Source organism: Salmo trutta, chromosome 30 (assembly GCF_901001165.1).
Source record: "Salmo trutta chromosome 30, fSalTru1.1, whole genome shotgun sequence".
NCBI lineage: Eukaryota > Metazoa > Chordata > Actinopteri > Salmoniformes > Salmonidae > Salmo > Salmo trutta.
In genome coordinates, this window is record NC_042986.1 from 11,592,566 (window position 1) to 11,616,302 (window position 23,737).

Below are 23,737 nucleotides of genomic sequence, written 5' to 3' on the forward strand. Positions count from 1 at the left end.
GAGTGTCCCGGATGTACTTTTACTATGTTACGTCTACTCTGTGATACCAGGCTATAAGCACAAGCAATCATGTTGTGGAGGGGGGAGAGGGAGAGGAGAGGAGCAGTGAGCGGTGCCAGCCACAGGGGATTTATCTTAGACCAGGGAGGGAGCGATACCGGAGGGGAGTGAAACCAGAGGGGAGACCCGGAGCGGAGGGATCAGCCGACCTGAGAAAAACAAGCAACCCACTGGTCCTAATGAGAGGCTTTTCATTACTACACACACAGACAGAGACAGAGGTAGTAGCATGGTGTGGGAGGGAGGGGAAGGGGGGGGGGAACAAGGGGAGGAGGTCTTTAGTATCCATATGAAGGTGTTTCCGGGTAAACTCATCTGTTGCGGTTCTTTTGAAGGGGGTTAGACTGAGGGAGGGATGGGGGGAACGGGGGAGCGAGGATGCACAGTTCATATTCAATTGTTGCCGAGTGAACTCATCTGTTGCGTTCCATTTGCCAGAGCTTCAGAATAAATGTGATGCAATTATTCTGTCCCTAGAATACCTGGGGGCATAAATGATAAATTAAGCCTTAGCCTACACACTCGTACACACACTGTCCCCAACCGTAAGCCACATGTGGGCAAACACACATACATATACACACACATAATACACATACACACAAACTTGGCCAAGATCAGACATACACTCACATTTAGACATGCATATACACACTAACCTCCACACTGTCACACACACACACACACACACACACACACACACACACACACACACACACACACACACACACACACACACACACACACACACACACACACACTTGAGAGACAGTACAAGACAGAACAACAAGAATCAGCTGTACGGACAGAGACAAGTCTCGTTTATCTTCTGTCTATGCCGGGCGGCTGTGTGTCCGTTTGCCTGGGTGCAGTGCCTCATGCGTTACGTGGCGTGAGTCTCCTTAGATGATCACGTTGCTGAGATACAGTGCTGAGAGGCAGAGGATGCAGCTGGGAGCATGAGTCCTGACGGAGAGGAGCATGACATGTTCTGTCAGAAAGCTGTGACCCTGATTGTTGACCTCTGCCTCCAGAACCACCAGTTATTGGACCAGGACACCTGCCAGGACTTCTTGTTTCTGTTGTCCAACCAGAGCTCGGACTACAAGGACCCAGGTAAGAACATTTAGAACATTTTAATAGAACATTCCGCATGTTCTATTATAGTGTCTATATTCCAGAATATTCCAGGCACTATGTTTCTGCACTGTGTGAGTTGGTGACTGTAATTGGTTTTCCCTGCTGTAACTAATTTTTGTTTCTGAAACAGTGAGCTCATATTTGTGACATTAGCACTGAATGTACCTTTCTTGAGGTAACAACTTGTATATACAGTACAGTATGATTGGGACTTCGATTTAATTACATTTTATATGTAGATGCAATTTTTCAGAACTAATGTATTTTTTTGAAGAAAGAAATCACACATGCACGCGCACACGTTCGTGCTCACACTCGGCATTACTTATTTTCTTTAACTTTTTTTTTTAACCACCCAGTCGATGGTTCCTTGGGTAGGGGTCAGGTTGTGCCTTGGACCCATCTAAGGAGTTTGTGTGACCGCAGGGCAGAGCAACCATAAGTATACAAAATAAACTCAGAGTGACTTTTTAGTTTGTCTGGGTGAACAGAGCTCCTATAACACTAACAAATCAGCCTTTAGCTGACTAATGACTAAGCCTTTAGCTTATGCTGTCCTGATCACTCAACCTTAATATTAGCATTATAACAGTTGTGCACCCACAACTCCCTGCCACTGAAATGAATAATGTTCAGTGGTGTAAAGTACTTAAGTAAAAATACATTAAAGTACTACGTAAGTAGTTTTTTTTATATCTGTGCATTACTTTACTATTCATATTTTCGACAACTTTTACTTCACTATATTACTAAAGAAAATAATGTATTTTTTACTCCATACATTTTCCCTTACACCCAAAAGTACTCGTTACATTTTGAATGCTTAGCAGCACAGGAAAATGGTCCAATTTAAACACTTATCAAGAAAACATCCCTTGTCATCTCTACTGCCTCTGATCTGGCGGACTCACTAAACACAAATGCTTTATTTGTAAATGATGTCTGAGTGTTGGAGTGTGCCCCAGGCTATCCATGAATTAAAAGAAACAAGAAAATGGTGCCTTCTGGTTGGCTTAATATAAGTAATAAGAAATGATTTAAGGCCTCCCGAGTGGCGCAGTGGTCGAAGGCACTGCATCGCAGTTGCTAGCTGTGCCACTAGAGATCTTGGTTCGAGTCCAGGCTCTGTTGCAGCCAACCATGACCGAGAGACCCATGGGTCGGCACACAATTGGCCCAGCGTCATCTGGGTTAGGGGAGGGTTTGGCCGGCAGGGATGTCCTTCTCCCATCGCGCTCTAGCGACTCCTGTGGTGGGCCGGGCGCATGCACGCTGACACGGTCGCCAGGTGTACGGTGTTTCGGAGGAAACACCGTACACCTGGCTGGCTTCTGGGTTAAGCGGGCATTGTGTCAAGAAGCAGTGCGGCTTGATTGGGTTGGGTTGTGTTTCGGAGGACACATGGCTCTCGACCTTCGCCTCTCCCGAGTCCGTATGGGAGTTGCAGCGATGAGACAAGACTAACTACCAATTGGATACCATGAAATTGGGGAGAAAAACGGGTAAAAGTAAAAAGATTATTTATACTTTGACTTCTACTTTTGATGCTTAAGTATATTTTAGTGATTACATATACTTTTGATACTTAAGTATATTTAAAACCAAATACTTGTAGAATTTTACTCAAGTAGAATCTTACTGGGTGACTCACTTTTACTTGAGTCATTTTCTATTAAGATATCTTTAATTTTACTCAAGTATGACAATCTAGTACTTTTTCCACCACTGACAATATTGATGGAAAAACGTAATGAGAGGACTCATGAGAATCTAGACACACTTTACTTTAGTGAAGAATCTCGCTCAATGCTATTAGTACATTTACTGCCACAAAGTTAACGCAATGAATGAGAGGTACTTTCAAAAGTTCTCAAATGTCCCACTGTGATCCGTTATAGGAGTCATCCCAATCATTAATTATATCATGTACACACTGTCTATTTTTTCGATTGACATTTATCTGAGGGCCTATCATAATGAAAAAGATTACTCATCCTACATTACAGTCATTTGCATATTATTGAGTATTGAAATGGCTAGGAAGAGTTCTGCTTATACATTTAACATAAGTGTGCAAATATTAGCTTTTGATGACATAACCTGTAGGCCCATATATTGCAATCTATTCCAGAGAGTTATAGAACAACATAGCCATTTATATAACAGTTCATTATAGCAAGTGGACTAATTTAGTATTCATATATTTGACCATTATTTTGTAATCATGATTATAAAAGATATTGTTATATACATATATGTCTATATGAATGGAATACGATGTTAACATTGAAATGGTTTTGTAAATGCTTATGCATAGATCAATACATCAGTGAAACATAGAGCTACAGTATAAGACATGATTGAAGAGCCAGCCAAAGAATTTGGACTGTAGGCAGGTACACAACAAATGTCATTCAGCTATGTTTCTGCTAAGATGAGTCCCCCGAGGGTATGCGTCACACCATTCCTGACAAAATCCTGTGTCACTCCGCATTATCCTCAGCGAGGGAATCGAACATACTTCACCGTGCCATGGGCGTCTGCCACTAAGCTGTGGGGGCATTAAATGCCATTGCATGTTATTCGCACATCACTGCCAATCTCTTCTGCCACATGAAGTCTAAACTGAAGGCGTTTGTCTTTCTTATTGTGTGGGAGAGATGTAGAGGGGAGATATAGACAGAACTCAGATCAGGCAAAAGCCTGGCACTTGCTACCTGGGACTGTGTTGGGCAACTGTAGGATACTGTTTACTGTATATTCACATACCAAAGGAGAGGTGACTTAGAACGGTTTATTATTAAGACATCCACTTTGTATGAGAGGCTATATATCAAATCAAATGTATTTGTCACATGCGCCGAATACAGCAACTGTAGACTTTACTGTGAAATGCTTAAGGTGGCAAGAAAAAGTATGTGAACCCTTTGAAATTACCTGGATTTCAGCATAAATTGGTAATCAATTTGATCTGATCTTCATCTCAGTCACAACAATAGACAAACACAGTGTGCTTAAACTAATAACACACCAATTATTGCATTTTTCTTGTCTATATTGAAAACGTAATTTAAACAAATCTCAGTATGCGATTTGGAGTGGGTCCAGTATTTCTGGGATGATGGTGTTGATGGGAGCCATGACCAGCCTTTCCAAGCATTACATGGCTACAGATGTGAGTTCTTGAGCATGTGGACTATGGTTGTCTGCTTGAAAAATGTGGGTATTTTAGACTGGGTCAGGGAGAAGTTGAAAATGCAATTGAAGATACTTGCTAGCTGGTCAGTTGATGCTCTGAGTACGCGTCCTGGTAATCTCTGGCCCTGCGGCCTTGTGAATGTTAACCTGTTTAATGGTGTTACTCACATCGGCTATGGAGAGCGTGATCACACAGTCGTCCGGAACAGCTGATGCTCTCATGCATGGTTCAGTGTTGCTTGCCCCAAAGCAAGCATAGAAGGCATTTAGCTTACCTGGTAGGCTCGTGTCACTGGCCAACTCGTGGCTGGGTTTCCCTTTGTAATCCGTGATAGTTTGCCACGGCTCCGACGAGCGTCAGAGCCGGTGTAGTAGGATTCGATCTTAGTCATGTATTGGCGCTTTGCTTGTTTGATGGTTTGTCAGAGGGCGTGTCTGGATTTGTGTCCCACCCCTTGAAAGTGGCAGCTCTAGCCTTTAGCTCAGCGCAAATGTTGCCTGTAATCCATGGCTTCTGGTTAGGATATGAATTTACGGTCTCTGTGGGCACTGCGACGTCGATGCACTTATTAATGAAGCCGGTGACTGATGTGGTAAACTCCTCAATGACATCGGATGAATGCCGGAACATATTCCAATCTGTGCCGACGCAACAGTCCTGTAGCTTAGTGGACGCTTCATTGGCCTTCTTCCGTATTGAGCGCATCATTGGTACCTCCTGTTTGAGTTTTTGCTTGTAAGCATGAATTAAGAGGATGGAGTTATGGTCAGATTTTCCAAATGGAGGGCGAGGGAGAGTAGAGGTAATAGAGTTGTTTCGCCTCTAATTGCACAGGAGACAAGCTGGTAGAAATGAGGTAAAACGGATTTCAGTTTCCCTGCATTAAAATCCCTGGCCGCTAGAAGCACCGCAACTGGGTGAGCATATTCTTGTTTGCATCAGTTTGTGGTGATAAATAGACAGCTACGAAAAATATAGACGAAAACTCTTGGTAAATAATGTGGTCTACAGCTTATCATGAGGTATTCTAACTCAGGCAAGCAGAACTTTGAGACTTCCTTAATATTAGAGATTGCGCAACAACTGTTGTTGACAAGTAGACAAATAGAGATTTTGTGTCACTGGCCGACACGACACACTGTAATGTCAAAGTGGAACTATGGTTTAGATATTTTTACAAATGAATTACAAATAAAAAGCTGAAATGTGTTGAGTCACTACTTATTCAACCCCTTTGTTATGGCAAGCCTAAATAAGTTCAAGAGTAAAAATGTGCTTAACAAGCCACATAATAAGTTTCATGGACTCAGTCTGTGTGCAATAATAGTCTTTAACATGATTTTTGAAAGACTACCTCGTCTCTGTACCCCACACATACAGATAATTGTAAGGTCCCTCAGTCGAGCAGTGAATTTCAAACACAGATTCAACCAATTCAAGACCAGCGAGGTTTTCTAATGCATCGCAAATGAAGGGCACCTATTGGTAGATGGGTACACATTTTTTAAAAAGCAGACACTGAATAACCCTTTGAACATGGTGAAGTTATTATTAATTACATTTTGGATGGTGTATCAATACACCCAGTCACTGCAAAGATACAGGCATCCTTCAGTTGCCAGAGAGGAAGGAAACTGCTCAGGGTTTTCACCATGAGGCCAATAGTAACTTTCAAGAGTTACAGAGTTTAATGGCTGTAATATGAGAAAACTGAGGATGGATCAACAATATTGTAGTTCATCTATAATATTAATCTAAATGACAGAGTGAAAAGAAGGAAGCCTGTACAGAATAAAATATCCCTAAACATGCGTCCTGTTTGCAAAAGGGACTAAAATAAAACTGCAAGAAAAACTGTCTTGAATAAAAAGCATTATGTTTGGGGCAAATACAACACACCACTGAGTACCACTCTTCATATTTTCAAACATGGTGTTGGCTGCATCATGTTATGGGTATGCTTGTCATCAGCAAGGACTTGGAGTTTTCGTTAGGATAAAAAGAAACGGAATAGGGATAAGCACAGGCAAAGTCCTAAAGGAATACCTGGTTCAGTCTGCTTTCCAACAGACACTGGGAGTCAAATGATCTTTTCAGCAGGACAATAACCTACAACAGCTTGACATTAGAGTATTTTCTGTAGATCGTTGACAAAAAATGACAATTAAATACATTTTAATCCCACTTTGTAACACAACAACATTTGGAAAAGTCAAGGGGTGTGAATACTTTCTGAAGGCACTGTACATATATTGAATGTTATACCTTGAGAGAGATGACTTGAATGGGTTTATATAAGACATCCACTTAGAGGCTATCCTCCTCACCTTCTAGAACAAGCTTTGAGGATAATTTGTAGTGGCAGAAGATTTAATCAGAAATGTAGTGACATGTACCCTCTAGATCCATCATTGTCGTGTAGAAACTCTTTATAGTTCCAATGTCTTAAAAATGTTTGATAGTGACATGAGGATTGAAGCTGTTCAGTGAAAGAAAAATGCCAATGGGAGGTCTTGATTCAACTCATTATTGTTATTTGTCACTCCCAGGGAATGTATTTTAAAATAACCTTATTGTGTTGTGTTTACCTTTTTCCTGCTGCCTTTGGAGAGATAGGAGGGTATGAAAAAGCTAATGCATTTTTCTGCTGCTTTTCATGGTGGTGATTGAAGTCATTTTCTTCTTTGTGACAAAGCTAAAGAACTACGGCTTTGGGAACAAACAATCATATATCTTCAACTGTCAGACAGCAGACGCACAGCAGCAGTGGTAATGTACAGGCAGGGGAATTTCCCAGAGAGCACTGTGCTTCTCGTGTAGGTTCTCATGTTTGTCTTTCCTCATTTATTCAAATGCTGTTAGGAGAAATGTAGAAAGATTTCTAATCCTATGTGCATTCCTTACAGAACAGGGTCTTGATATTGCTTTAGAATATTGATCTTGGTGTATGGTATTGATGGGGCTAATTTGTTGACATTGAGTTTGGTTGTATTCCTATGGAAATGGTCATATAGAGGTACACACCTGCTGCTTCTTATGGAAAAGAAGACAACGCTGTTTAAAAAGATGAATGAGAGAACAGAAAACCATCTCAGACAGATACTACTGAGATAACATTAGATTTCCCAGTTGACAACTTCCTGAACTGACATTTATTCAGTTGATGATACAGCCTAGAAATGATGCAGAATAATACAGACTAGAAAGTGTGTCACTCAAGCTGTGGCGCATTGGTCAATGAGACTAGTAGCGAGATTTTCCCATTCACTTGTGGAGCCTCGCATATACACACACACACACACACACACACACACACACACACATGACTTTTTTCACGTTGCATTCACGTTATTTGACAAGTCAACCAAATGTAAATCAAAACACGACGTTGAACTGACGTCTGTGCCCAGTGCGTCAGGCTTATTACATATGCAGATCTCTTTACTCGGCACAGCTTCAGGTGGGTGGGCTTGACAAGGCTGATGTGATCACATCATACAGTATCTCACTCGCCTCTGTCATTGTGAGATTGTATTACCTTTATCACTTTGGTGCCATTTTTACAAGTTTGTGGTACATTTTCACAACTCTAAGCACAAAAATCTAAACATATCATCAAAATGGCTCATGTGTCAAAACTCTAAGCACAATTTCAATTGACTGTACAATAAACAAATTCACAAAGTCACTTGTTCACTGCACCAAATCACTCTTTCAATTTGGATACAAGTATCTGCTTTTCAAAATGCAATATTCACATTACTTTATGATTTGTTAACAATACATTTAACTATCAATTAATTAAAATGTGTACGTGTGCCATTCAGATGGTGAATGGGCAAGACAAAATATTTAAGTGCCTTTGAACGGGGTATGGTAGTTGGTGACAGGCCAGGCGTAGGGGTTTGTGTCAAGGATTGCAACGTTGCTGAGTTTTTCACTCTCAACAGTTTCAAGAATGGTCCACCACGCAAAGGACATCCAGCAAACTTGACACAACTGTGGAAAGTACTGTATGAAAATTATGTTTACCATAGACTATTCTTTGTATTCAGCACTTCAAAAAGAACAGTTTTGAAATGTGTATATTGTATTTTTTTGCTTTCAGATTAAATGTTAGTTAAATGACTAAACAGTGAGCCTATCATTAGCTGTTGTATTGGTGACTAAATTAAATGTTCTCATGGTATTTCACAGAAAACTTAGATTTTGCATGAATGACTCAGGGTTGAAAGGTGTGTTTAACTCCGATGAATACACAATCAAAGGTTCTGAACCTAAGATGGGGGCATAGCAAATGTTATGAGTTTAGACTTTTGTACTTAGAGTTTTGAAAATATATCACTTACATCTGAAACGTGTGCCAAAGTGATTGAGAAAAACTGTACCCGGGACCTGGCTGGTGCATGGCAGAGGAGATTGGCTTCACCTGGGATGCATCCCAAATGACACCCTATTCCCTATGTAGTGCACTACTTTTGACCAGGACCCATATAGTTCGGGTCAAAAGTAGTGCAATATATAGGGAATAGGGTGCAACTTGGGGCGTAACCCAGATCATTTATTTATGATGGTCTGGTCGCTCCTCAGTCATCTATTGGCAGGCCAGGAACGGATGACGCATTGCAGGTGAAATCCAAAACAACAAGACAAGAACATCAAACTGTGGAGATTACTGTAGAACACCCCAGAAGAACTACCCTTCAATCATTTATATTCACACACTCACACTGACTCTGTGTCTTACAGAGACAACATTTCACAGTGAGTACACAAACACAAAAAAAACAACTTTGGGAAGCATTCCATTTCACTGTGTGAGAGAACATGGTGATTGATGCCTATGAGCACTGCTGTGGTAGATCTTCCGACAAATACAGACTCTGATCGGTGACAACATCACGGGTGGATTGCAATGAAGACGCTGAACTCTTTAAGGCTAGGCATCCCGCTAGCCTTAAAAGGAAGGATCCCAGCAATAACATGGTGTCGTTTTGTTAAATAAAATCCTTTATATCCCAAAAAGTCTGTTTAGTTGGCGCCATCGATTTGAGTAATCCACCCGTTCAACATGCCAAGATAGGAATCCAAAAATCTACCCCTAAACTTTGTTTCAACAAGTCAAAATACGTTTCTATTTAATCCTCAGATACCCTAAAATGTAATCAAACTATAATATTTCATAAGGAAAGAAGTACGTTCAATAGGAAAGCGATATTAACAGGTGCGCGTTGTCTTCATGGAGCAAGCACACACGAATTTCCAAGCAGATGTCCTTGTACTAAAACTCATTATTCTTACTCGTTTTGGAAGAAACAAGCCTGAAACCTTGAACAAAGACTACTGACACCCAGTGGAAGCCATAGGAATTGCATAGTGGGAGCTAGATTTAATATTTCCCTATACTTTCCATTGGAAGAGTATGGGCTCTTAAAAAAAAAAAAGAATCTGGTTGGTTTTTATTTGGATTTTCCCTACCCTATCTATTGTGTTATAGTCTACTACATTATTTTAACATTTCTACAAACTTCAGTGTTTTCTTTCCAATGGTACCAATTATATGCATATCCTGGCTTCAGGGCCTGAGCAACAGGCAGTTTACTTTGGGCACGTCAGTCAAGCAGAAATTGAGAAAAAAGGACCCTAGCCTAAAGAAGTTTTTTAATTAAAGCGATACTAACAGGAGATTGTAATGGCGCCAGAGAGGATGGCTGCCGTTTTATTGGCTCTTAACCAACCGTGCTGTTTTGTTTGTTTTTTCACATTGTTTGTGACTTATTTTGTACATAATCTTGCTGCTATCGTCTCTTATGACTGAAAAGAGCTTCTGGACATCAGAACAGCGATTACTCACCTTGAATTGGATGAATCATTTTTCTTTAATGAGTCGGACGAGAGGGATTTACTCAAGACACACGAACAGGACCTCATCCCTGTCATTTGCAGGAGAAAGATGGAGGTTTCGCGGAAGGAGATCAGGGTGCTTTGTGAGGATCCACTGACGAGTGGCTAATCCGCCTTTGCCATCGGTCCTATTTGCCAACATACAATCGCTGGATAATAAATTGGACGAACTAAAAGCATGTATAGCCTACCAACGGGACATTAAAAACTAATATCTTATGTTTCACCGAGTCGTGGCTGAACGACGACATGAATAACATACAGCTGGCAGGTTATACACTGTATCGCAGTGTGTATCGGATAGAACAGAAGCCTCTGGTAAGAGAAGGGGTGGCGGTCTATGTATATTTGTAAACAACAGCTGGTGCACAAAATCTAATATTAAGGAAGACCGTTTTCCTGTTTGCCATAAGCAAACATGAAAGCGCTCATCCAGAGGCGGCGCTCCTAGTGGCCGGGGACAAAACAGTACAGGACAGACTGGAATATGTTCCGGGATTCTTCCGAGGTCATTGAGGAGAAGACCACATCAGTCACTGGCTTCATCAATAAGTGCATCGACGACGTCGTCCCCAAAGTGACTGTACTTACATACCCCAACCAGAAGCCATGGATTACAGGCAACATCCACACTGAGCTAAAGGGTAGAGCTGCCGCTTTCAAGAAGCGGGATTCTAACTCGGAAGCTTATAAGATATCCCGCTATGCCCGCCGACGAACCATCAAACATGCAAAGCATCAATACAGGACTAAGATCAAATCGTACTAGACCGGCTCCGACGGATGTGGCAGGGCTTGCAAACTATTACAGACTACAAAGGGAAGCACAGACGAGAGCTGCCCAGTGACAGGAGCCTAACAGACAAGCTAAATTACTTCTATGCTCGCTTCGAGGCGAGTAACACTGAAACATGCATGAAAGCATCAGCTGTTCTGGATCACTGCATGATCACGCTCTCCGCAGCCGATGTGAGTAAGACCTTTAAACAGGTCAACATTCACAAGGCCGCAGGGCCAGACGGATTACCAGGACGTGTACTCCGAGCATGGGCTGACCAACTGGCAAGCATCTTCACTGACATTACATTTTCAACCTCTCTCTGTCTTGTTAAAAGCAGACCACCATAGTCCCTGTGCCCAAGAACACTAAGTTAACCTGCCTAAATGACTACCGACCCGTAACACTCATGTCTGTAGCCATGGAGTGCTTTGAAAGGCTGGTCATGGCTCACAACACCATTATCCCAGAAACCCTAGACCCACTATAATTTGCATACCGCTCCAACAGATCCACAGACGATGCTATCTCTGTTGCACTCCACACTGCCCTTTCACACCTGGACAAAAGGAACACCTATGTGAGAATGCTATTCATTGACTACAGCTCAGCGTTCAACACCATAGTGCCCTCAAAGCTCATCACTAAGCTAAGGACCCTGGGACTAAACACGGGGCTGGTTGAGAGAATGTCAAGAGTGTGCAAAGCTGTCAAGGCAAAGGGTGGCTACTTAGAATCTCAAATATAAATTCTATTTGGATTTGTTAAACACTTCTGGTTACAACATGATTCCATATGTGTTATTTCATAGGTTTGATGTCTTCACTATTATTCTACAATGTAGAACATTGTAAAAAATAAATAAAAACCTGGAATGCTGGAATGAGTAGGTGTGTCCAAACATTTGACTGGTACTGTAAATAGCACTTTTCAGTAGTGCTCAAAGCATTTCCATTCCATGAGCGCAGCATTTTTTCCCCAACTTGAATCAATGAGCCCAATCATAAACAACAGAGTAGGGCTGGCTAATAAATACTTCGTTTTGAGGTTATGCTCAGGTAAAACAAATTGGCTAATCTATACTTCCATATTTCCAAGTCCTATTCTTGAAGATCAAGGGATATAACATTTATTGGAATGACGGAGATTCTGATAGAAATTGGTTTTTAATGTAAAGATATAATTTAATCGTATCATTATATGTAGTAGAAAGCAATGGGTTGGAAGAAGCCTACATAACCAACCCATAAAGTAAAATTTAACATCCATATATAGCCAGCTATGTAAACTTTAACATTGATTTATCCTACAATAGCTGTCGTTCAAATGGTAACTGCATGTCTGGCAGTGGATGTTACATTTTAGTGTGGATGACGGATCACCACCTCAAGCTGAACCTCGGCAAGACGGAGCTGCTCTTCCTCCCGGGGAAGGACTGCCTGTTCCAAGATCTCGCCATCACGGTTGACAACTCCATTGTGTCCTCCTCCCAGAGTGCTAAGAGCCTTGGCGTGACCCTGGACAACACCATGTCGTTCTCCGCTAACATCAAGGTGGTGACCCGATCCTGTAGGTTCATGCTCTACAACATTCGCAGAGTATGACCCTGCCTTACACAGGAAGCGGCGCAGGTCCTAATCCAGGCACTTGTCCTCTCCCGTCTGGATTACTGCAACTCGCTGTTGGCGGGGCTCCCTGCCTGTGCCATTAAACCCCTACAACTCATCCAGAATGCCGCAGCCCGTCTCGTGTTCAACCTTCCCAAGTTCTCTCACGTCACCCCACTCCTCCACACACTCCACTGGCTTCCAGTTGAAGCTTGCATCTGCTACAAGACCATGGTGCTTGCCTACGGAGCTGTGAGGGGAACGGTACCTCCGTACCTTCAGGCTCTGATCAGGCCCTACACCCAAACAAGGGCACTGCGCTCATCCACCTCTGGCCTGCTGGCCCCCCTACCTCTGCGGAAGCACAGTTCCCGCTCAGCCCAGTCAAAACCCCCCAAAAAAGATATAGATGTACTATTGTAAAGTGGTTGTTCCACTGGATATCATAAGGTGAATGCACCAATTTGTAAGTCGCTCTGGATAAGAGTGTCTGCTAAATGACGTAAATGTAAATGTAACTGGTCTTCTAATGCCTCTTAAGGGGAAAGTAATCTAAAAGTAACTGAATGTAATCAGATTACATTGCTGAGTTTGGTTAATCCAAAAGTTACGTTACTGATTGCAACTTTGGACTGTAACGGATTACATCTAGAAAGTAACCTACCCAACCCTGCTTACCAGAAATTCGACTTTCCCATTCATCACGGGAGCCCTTCCTATTACATATCTTAAATGCTTCATCAGAAACAATAGTTCCTTGGGCTGTATTATCTCTTGATGCAGAAAAAGCTTTTTAAAGATTGGACATACAGCATCTCTGGCCTGTCTTAGAACATATGGGAATTGGCTCCAATTTCAATAATTTGATTAAAACGCTATATGCCAATCCTTCAGCCATAGTTCTAACAGGCAATGACTGCTCTGCTCTGTTCAGAATCACTAGAAGCAACAGACAATGCAATCCAATTTTTCCTTTGCTATTTTTATTATCCATGGCACCCAAGGCAATAACACTAATTTCCTTCAAATCTATTGATCACTTCACCTCATTATATGCAGACTATATTTTAGTAAATCTAAACAATGTGTTTCAATCGCTTCCAAACACATTGAAGTTTATAAATCAATTCAAATTCGTCTCAAGTTATAAAATGGATCTAACCAAATCAGCCTTACTGCCTCTCAAGACCCTGATGGAGGATTCCATCTCTACTTATGGAATCCCAATCGTTTCCCATTTTAAATACTTGGGATTAGATATATTTCCTTCTTTAGATAAAACCATTGACAAAAACTTTAACAGAAAGCTCAAATAAATTCAATCCGGTCGCATTAGATGGAATAATATCCCAGTTGCTTTAACAGGCAGACTATCTATAGTCAAAATGAATATATTGCCACGGCTGAATTTCTGTAGTTCAATACTTCCCATGGCTCTTGGGATAAAATTCATAGTGCGGTTTCAAAATGAATATGGCAAGGTAACATTTTTTTAAAACAATGTAACTTGGAATCAAAATGGCATGCCCATACTCCAATATTTCTCAATAATGCTTTGCTATCCGTAGGGCGGCCTTTTAATTCCCCCGATGGTCCAAATGTGGAATCTGTACCCTTGCCAATATCATATAATGATTTGAGAACATTCCATGATTTGAAAGATACATACAAAACGGACACAAAGCCCTCCATCACCCCCCCCCCCCCGACAAATCAGACTATGCCCCAATCTTACTTCTAACATTCAAGCAGGAAGTACACGTGGTAAGATCTGTTCAACGCTGGTCTGACCAATTAGAACTTATGCTACAAAACACCTTTGATCACATGGACTGGGAAATGTTCCAGGTCGCCTCCGACAATAATGTCAATGTGTGTACAGACTCAGTCACAGAGTTCATCAGGAAATGCACAGGGGATGTTGTCCCAACAATGACTATTCACACATATCCCAACCAGAAACCTTGGGTAACTAGCAACATCAGCACAAAACTGAGAGCGTGGACCAACGCATTTACAGTGCCTTTGTAACCGGTATGAAATGGCTAACTAGTTAGAGGGGTGTGCACTAATAGCGTTTCAATCGGTGGCGTCACTCGCTCTGAGACCTTGAAGTAGTTGTTTCCCCCGCGGCTTTTGTGGAGCGATGGGTAACGGTGCTTCGAGGGTTACTGTTGTCGATGTATGCAGAGGGTCCCTGGTTCGAGACCAGGTAGGGGCGAGGAGCGGGATGGAAGGAACACTTACATTGATGCTGTTGACCATGATCACTGGTTGCTGCGGAAAAGGAGGAGGTCAAAAGGGGGGTGAGTGAAATGGTTGGCGGGGTGCGTGCTAATAGTGTTTCAATCGGTGACGTCACTCACTCAGACCTTGAAGTAGTTGTTTCCCTTGCTCTGCAAGGGCCACAGCTTTTGTGGCGCAATGGGTAACGATGCTTCATGGGAGGCAGTTGTTGATGTGTGCAGAGGGTCCCTGGTTCGGGGCAAGGAGAGAGACGGAAGCAATGCTGTTACACTTTCAGAAAGTATTATACCCCTTGACTTATTCCACATTTTGTTGTGTTACAGCCTGAATTCTAAAATCTACACACTGGAATTGTGATACAGTGAATTATAAGTTAAATAATCTGTCTGTAAACAGTTGTTGGATAAATTACTTGTGTCATGCACAAAGTAGATGTTCTAACCGTTCTTGCCAAAACTATAGTTTGTTAACAATACATTTGTGAAGTGGTTGAAGAAAGAGTTTATGACTCCAACCTAAGTGTATGTAAACTTCTGACTTCAACTCTAAGTCAAAACTGTAATTAGGCTGCTCAGGAACAGTCAATGTTGTCTTGTTAAGCAACTCCAATATATATTTGGCCTTGTGTTTTATGTTATTGTCCAGGTGATTTTGTCTGTGCTTAGCTCTATTCCATTTATTTTTATCCCTAGTCCTTGTTGATGACAAGCATACCCATAACATGATGCAGCCACCACCATGCTTGAAAATACGAAGAGTAGTACTCAGCGACGTGTTGTGTTGGATTTTCCCCAAACATAATGCTTTGCATTCAGGACATAAAGTTAATTTCTTTTCCACATTTTTAGCAGTTTTACTTTAATGCCTTATTGCGAACAAGATGCATGTTTTGCAATATTTGTATTCTAAAACAGGTTTCTTGTTAGGTTAGTATTGTGGAGTAACTACAATGTTGTTGATCCAGCCTCAGTTTTCTCCGATCACAGCCATTAAACTCTGTAACTGTTTTAAAGTCAGCGTTGGCCTCATGGTGAAATCCATGAGCGGTGTTCTTCCTCTCCGGCAACTGAGTTAGGAAAGACGCCTTCATTAAGTTTGCCTACGACATGACGGTGATGGACCTGATCGGCGACGAGACAGCCTACAGGAGGTTAGAGCCCTGACGGAGTTGTGCCAAGAGAACAGCCACTCTGTCAAGGTCAGAAAAACCAAGGAGATGATCGTGGACTACAGGGGGAGCACATCCCTATTGTTATCGACAGGGCTGCAGTGGAGAGGGTCAAAAGCTTCAAGTTCCTTGACAGATGACCTGACATGGTCCAATCACACCACCACCGTGGAGAAGAAGGCGCCACAGCTCCTCTTCAACCTCAGGCAGCTGAAAAAATTCGGCATGGTCCCTCGGGCCCTCAAGAAATTCTACAGCTGCACTATCGAGAGCATCTTGACCGGCTGCATCACTGTCTGGTACAGCAGCTGCACCGCCCTCATACATGTGTGCGGACGGCCCAATACATCACTGGGAGGGAGCTCCCTGCCCTCCAGGACATCTAATCCAAATCGTTAAGCATTCCAGTCACCTGAGCCACAGACTGCTCACTCTGTTACCATCTGGCAAGCGGTATCAGAGCATCAGGCCTCAGACCAACAGGCTTCGAGATAGCTAGTACCACCAAGCCATCAGACTGCTGAACAGCTAATCCCAGCTGTCACCCTGCACAGACCTGCACCTTAGAGATTATTTGCAATGACTACCCACACATCCAACCCTTACACACAAACCTATACACAAACACATGTGCACTCTCAAACACACACACGCAAACATACACACATACGAACAGTCAACACTGCTGTCCTATTAGACAGTATATTATTTATTCCAATGCGTGACCAAGTCACGTGACCAAGTTTGTGAATACAATGTAAATACAGTCCATTATTACTATCCATACTGCCTCTTATTACTTCTATTCCTTGTTATTCTTTGACCTGACTCCGTTTATTGTTGACTGATGTACTGCATTGTTGAGGGAGCTAGCGCATAAGCATTTCACTGCACCTTTTATACCTGCTGTAAACTGTATGTGACGAATAGATGTATTTGATTTTAAGAATTATATGACCTGTATAGAAATACATGCATGCCTGTATCTCAACTAGAAGAATTGCATTATCTCCTCAATTTTCTCATTTACAAGTCACATCAGTGCTTTGAACCCAACTCATTTACCCAGAGATATAGATTAGTCACCTCCTATGCTGCTGACAACGCCACCGATAGAGGTTGGGATTGTTAATTTGGCTCCAAGCAGACAGAGTTTGCATCTCAAATGCCACCCTATTCACTTTATAAACACAATGACCAGGGCCCAAATAGTGCACTATATAGGGAATGGCGTCCCATTTGGGACACCAACAGTCATTCTATTCTGTTTCCCCATCACCAGGACTGCTCTACGCAGCCTGTCATGCTGAAAGCTATAGCTCCAGCTAACCCTCTGGGGGTAAAAGTCCTGCAATGCTCACTGAGTTGATGTAGAAACACTTACAACCAGACGTGGGCCCCCACTTCATCAACCACATTGATGTGCGACATTAGACACACTTGATTTCGTCTTAAAATGTTGATGTATCCAATCAACTTGGATTTGATCTTGGAGTAGGCATCATTTTGGTGAGACTTAGTAGAGTAGATGCCTTAGCCAAATCTAGCCTCTTCTTAGTGTTTTGGTGGGTCTTGAGGATGCTATAGCCAAATGTAGCCCATTCTTCTTACTTTGGTTTTACTTGCAGTGAGGTGGTATGGTGTTATGGCTGTGGGCAGAGTGAAGTAAGACAGCTGTTATTTACATGCACTACATTAGAGCCCTGAGGGTAATACAGTAGTATGGCAGTATAATGAAGAGGTTAACATTGTCAACACCTTATTCGCTAATTGGATGGATATGTTGTATGCGTGAAAGAACCTAATTAGCTACAAAATATCACAGCTTTTTCAGGGGCGAGCCAAGGGTATAATGTATTACATGTTGCTGGATGGTCAGTGTTGTCTATTGTTTAAGCTATGCAGCAAAGCACGTCATGTTTTATCATCTAACATTACGGAGTGGAACTGAAAAGCAGATTAAGCATGCTTTAATTTTATTCAATCATGTTTGATAAATACTTATAAATTATATGCAATTTATATACATGTATATTACTCTTACTCAAGATATGTAATGTTCGTGCTCAATACTTTGTTGTAAGGTAAGTTCCTAAAAACTGGGTTACTCAGCACACCTTCTGCATCTGTTGCCATTGGCCCTTTAATTTCCTGGAATCTTTCCTGGTTCCAATTCTGTATTTTCCCCTTATAGTCCCATTAACTGTCCCCTGAGGAAATGTTATTCCAAAAAAGTGTGTGTGTGTGTTTGTGCATGCAAAGAAGCACGTTTCTGTTTATGAGTGAGCCAGAGCATTTGAAGGGGTGGTGTTACATTAAAGCTAATGACAATATGTTTGTCTCACTTGCACAAAGACAAAGCAGAGGGGCAAATTAAGGTTTGTTGTGACATTTCATCTCTTGATTGTATTAGAGCTCTGTGCAAACCGGCTACTGCATGAAGTGACGTTACCCAAGCTGACAGGAATTGATGGAATGACCTTCTAGCTTGTTAAACTCCTGATAACCTCTCCATGGGACACTGAGAAACACGTGGAAAGAGACAGTTATGCCTCTATGATGAATTTGTCACTTATGTTCTACCTACAAAACACTGAGGTTGCACAGCCACAGGAGATTTGCAAGGCATACTGAAGGAAGGATACCTAGGGAAACGTTCTCTAACACACAGATTTGTATAACTGACGTATGGTTGAAGGTCTGAGTAGAATCAGTGTTCAGTATTCTCACGTCATCGTAGGCAGCGGGGTCCATTTCTGTTTGTCAACGTGACAGAGAGATTCATTTACAATGCATAAAGTAAAGGTATTGGCTACATACGCACATCCGGATCTTGGATTGTCATTTAGCTGTGTTGATCTTGGCTCATTTTACGTAAATGCTGGAATTATGAAAATGTGCTACCCTGTTCATTGGCTATGCCATTTATAGTCATTTTGTTCGCATATTTAACAGTCCAAAACATAAATGTAAAAATCACAGTATTGCACTTCACATTATCAGCTTTCAGAAAATATGAAAAACCAGTCAAACCAATTTACGAGCTGTCAATAATGACCTGGGCTCAGTGTAGGAAATTCCTTCATGTTAATATATCACAGATGGCAATTCATTTTCAGGCAGATGATTGTCTTCTCCACAAGGTAATCTGCAATGAGGTGTGTAATTAAGAACATGATGAGGACGGTACTACGCGCCATCATTTGTGTGTTTAGTTTAAGCCATCACTGACTAAACAAATGGAAAACTGATGATGCTCTCAAACCCTTCAGATAATGACAAATACATTGGAAGAGGAAAGTAATTAACTGCTGCACTGAATAGTTTACGAGTTCAACTTTAGATTCTCAGAATGCTTCTAGTTCTAGGATGTTCCTGTAACAGATTCAAGTTGAGAATATTCTAGCAACGCTCAGAAGCCCAGGAGCATATTGAATTAGTCAGGAAGTGAAGTGAAACATAATGCGTGACAAAAAATATTCAAATCAAGCTTAAAAATGTCTCCTTTAATGTTAATGTCAGTTTAGTGTGAACCCCCTTTAACTTCACCCAACACAGGATTTAATGTTCTCCAGCACACAACATGGGACCCACCCTTGGCCCTGCTCTAGTCTGCTAACCCCTCTAACCGACTCTACTGCTATGGGACAAAATAGGGAGGGGGAAAGAGACAAGACAACATAGAAAGGGGGTGACAGTATCCAGGCCTCTCTCCCACAGAGGGGAGAGGGAGCTGATGGATGGTTGACCGTTCACACCCGGTCGTAAATTAAAAGAGATGGAGACTCTCTCGCTCTTTAGTATCAACCAAAGGAATGCCTTTGTCTAGAGACTTCTGCCCGCCCAAAACTCTAACATCCATAAAGTGAATGGAACAATATCTCTAATGTAACGATGTGGGAAAATGTAGAAAACTAATGTAATATTGGTTTTGATTTTGTGATGTTATTAAAATCTGTATGGACTAAATAGAGTAACTTGGAAAGGATCCCCCTTTATCTGTCAAGTTCTCATCCTATGTGTTTTGCAAACAATGTTAAAAAAATTATGAGTGTTTTTGTTGAGATAGGAATGTGATTTTAGGAGTCAGAAGAGAACTTCTAATCATATCCTTTGCACATTAAGTAGCCCACACCCCAAGTGAGGTCAGAAGAACGTGTCAGATGGACAGAGCCATCTCCTTTGGCCAGAGTGCATAAAAGCCTTGGTATCGAAATTAACATTAGACCAGGAAACGTGAAGCGAGAGCTACATGTTTTAAATGGTTGAAACTCTGAACCTCAACACGAGGTGAAGAAATAAACTCACCTTTAGACCAGAGAGAGGAAGAGCTGCAGCTCATGTCTATCATGGTCCGAATCCTGAATACCAACACAAGGAGGAAGAGGCGAGAAGCTCACCTCAGACAATCACTGGGACAGCTGATGAGATGTCTTACATCAGATATCAAGAAAATATTATCTAAACGACTATCCTACTAAGCTCATCACCAATGGTAATCATCGACACGGCTGATTGGCCTGTCTTCAGAGGACCAATCTTCCAGAACGAGTGGAAGGGAACAGTTCCACTCGTTCTGCCCAAGACTACATGACAAGTCATTGAAGCCACAGACAACTAAGGACATTGACCTTGTGGAGAATCAGAGCCTTACACCCACAACTTTCCAAGAAGGCTTGGTTCCGACCGAGAGAGACAGATGAAGACATTTCACACGTAAATACATTCATGATTTCTTATTCCAAACAGGCGGCGATTCATGTGCAAGGTATATGATTAATGTGAGGACAGTCCTAGAATGTATCCACAATAAGTGTCCTTTCTCTCACTTCCAATTGGTGTAGTACTAAATAATGCGCAAGGCAGGGGTTTTTGCAGATCCAAGAAGGTTACGAGCGTTCAGAATGAATATTTGATAAGAGGTAATGATTAATAAGATTACTGTTTATCGATGTTATAGGTAAATACCTTAGTTTTATTCGGGAGATGGTAAATCTAAACAACTTCTTCCGTGGTGCCCCAAATCCTAATGATTTAATTGTTACATGATCATTTAAATCAGGTAACAATTAAACATAGTTAGTGGATTAAATAACCCTAACCATCAGAAAGTGGGGATAGGCTCTCGATTTCTAGGGCCCAAAGATGCCCCACAAAATAAGTCTGTATGGTGATATCCAGATCTGCACGGCTCCCTGTCCTGGAACTCGAACGGTCTGAGACTCTGCTTGGCGACGTCGTCGATGGCCCCACCTCAATCAATAGTGGCTTTAGTGCCATCAATAGTGGCTTTCAGTACTGTGGAAAAAGATAACCCAGAGAGAGAAGAGTAGTGTAAGGGGAACACAGGAAAAATCACATCCCTTACTTGGTGGAGCTAAAGATCCTAGATCTGCACTATACCAATGCCTCTCTCGGTCCTCTGCTCTCAGATCACCTCTCAGCTCCACAGCCGCAGTTCGTCAACAGCACAGCCGCCCACTTTCTCACTCAAATTCACCAGGAAGACTTCTCGTCCTGCAGACACTGGTCCAGTGCAATCACAGTAAACACCCAATACATGGACACTTGCATATGGGACCAATCCCCAAAAAGAGACATTCTCCACTCAACTCCCAGCCCCGAACAACACAAAACACAGGGCTTTTAAAGGAAATTACAGCCAATCCCCAGCTACCTGTCTGATTAGTTAACTCGCTGCTGGTGCGTCTGGTCACACCAGCCCTGCCACCCACTTATCCACATAATGACCAATCCATCTCGTAACATTATCATACAACCAAGTTGGACCAAACTGAAAAATAAAGTTATGCTTTCTGTTAACTGTTATTATGTTTTGTGCCTGATTTGTTAATGGAGTTAAGCCTCCAAATGTGTTAATGTTAACACGTTACGTATTAAATAACACAAATATGTGAGAACAATCTTTTTTGTGAACAAATTTTGGTGTTATAATAATGTTGGTAGCAACATGGAAAATCATTGTGGAAATCAGTTGCATCTAAAGTCAAAATCCACAATGCAATGCTCTCTCTGTAGGCTGGCTGGCTAGCTAGCTAGCTAGGATTGTCTGACAGTCTGCTGGGTGGGGCATTATATGTTCCTTAATTCATTGGATTCCTATCTCCTTTCTATAATATCTCTGGCAATGGCACCATGCAATGCACCCTGGACTAAAGAGGCAGACAAATAGGAAAAATGTGCTAGACCCTCAGTTAAATAACACATTTTTCGAGGTAGGAATATCGCAAAAGTGTGATCAATGGCTCATTCGAGAGAAGACATCCTCCTGAGTTATGACATCGGCCAGTATTGAAATCTGACATGTACAGTATGATAGACGTTTTTGTGATCTAAAAGTCACATTCCTATTTAACTTCCAGTGTAGTGAGAGCGATTTTATCCCAGTGCTAGGTCATACCGGTTGGATTTATGCCTGCTTGAACACCAATGACTCAGATACATGTGAAAACATGAAATGACTCAGGGAATCAATAGAACATCACTCAGAGATGCACAAAAACAATATAACATTCAAAATGGGTGAACCGTTCCTGTAATACCAAAACGACACCATTTTTCCCAAACGAAGAGCACTTTAGAAGTAGAGATGTTCAGTATTTCCTCGTAATTTGCCCTGGTATTGGTATTGCTGATTGAATTCAGTTTCAAGTGGCACTCCTCTTCTCAATTTCGGTCAACAGCCAGAAATACAAATCACGCTCATCACAACAACAGGGGACTAAAACGGACAGACAATGCATGATTATGAATCAGTCGTAGTGTATATGACGCAGAAAGGGTGTCCATGCAATCTGGTGTGGGGTCTATATGGTTAGAGTGAGGTTGCTCAGTGGGTTCAGTGCTAGAGACGTCCTTAGCATTCAGAGCAGATAGGAGGGAAAGATGGGTCATTGTGGGAGCACAGCAGTGAGGGATAGAAGAAAGACGCCAGATAGTTGCACATTCAAATTGTAATCTAACCAAGTGGAAATTTGTCAAATCAGTCATGATTGATGTATATTAAGACGCCCACGATGTGGTTACTAAAGTCAGATTTTGATATATTTGGCTGTTTTCACTGGATAATATTTAGAAGTTGTCCTTAATCAGGTTTAGAAAAATTGACTGCTAAATGCTAACTCCCGTTTGTATAAACTGGTAGCATAGCTAGCATAGAGAAATCTGTGGCGGTCGTCAAAGTCTTTTTTAACTGTAACGCAGTTGATTGGTGATGATGACATGAACATGTGTTGAGGTTGACACCCATTCAACATATTGTGAAATACACATGTAAACAACAGCCTAAATGTAAGCTAATTTTGCCTGTGGGGCAATGAGGAGATTCGGGATCTTTCCCCACGGCATCATTCCCCCACACGTTTCCATGGCATTTCTAGTGTTTTGGTTGAGTTCCATTGACCTCTTTACCACAACTATTTACCTTAATACAGTTTTGTCTGGTTTCATGGTCAATAAAGACATGGGATGACAATGTGTTTATGTTGTCTCATTGTATCCCATTTTCTTTGGTTTCATGGTCAAGACACGGCAAATTGAATAATTGAAATGTATTGATCTATTGCTTAAATCTTTTAACCTCAACTGCTCTGCAATAATATATCCCCCAAAAT

General features: G+C 41.7%; 1 protein-coding gene across 1 annotated transcript in view; it reads left to right on the plus strand.

Annotated features, from left to right (window-relative positions):
- Positions 1–1,036: 1,036 nt before the first annotated feature.
- The window catches only part of syt6a (synaptotagmin VIa), a 74,287-nt gene continuing 51,586 nt past the window's right edge, over positions 1,037–23,737 (plus strand). The window contains exon 1 of the mRNA XM_029722738.1: positions 1,037–1,176. Coding sequence (XP_029578598.1) covers positions 1,047–1,176 — 130 coding nt within the window. The 5' untranslated portion in view covers positions 1,037–1,046. The remainder of the gene's footprint in view (positions 1,177–23,737) is intronic.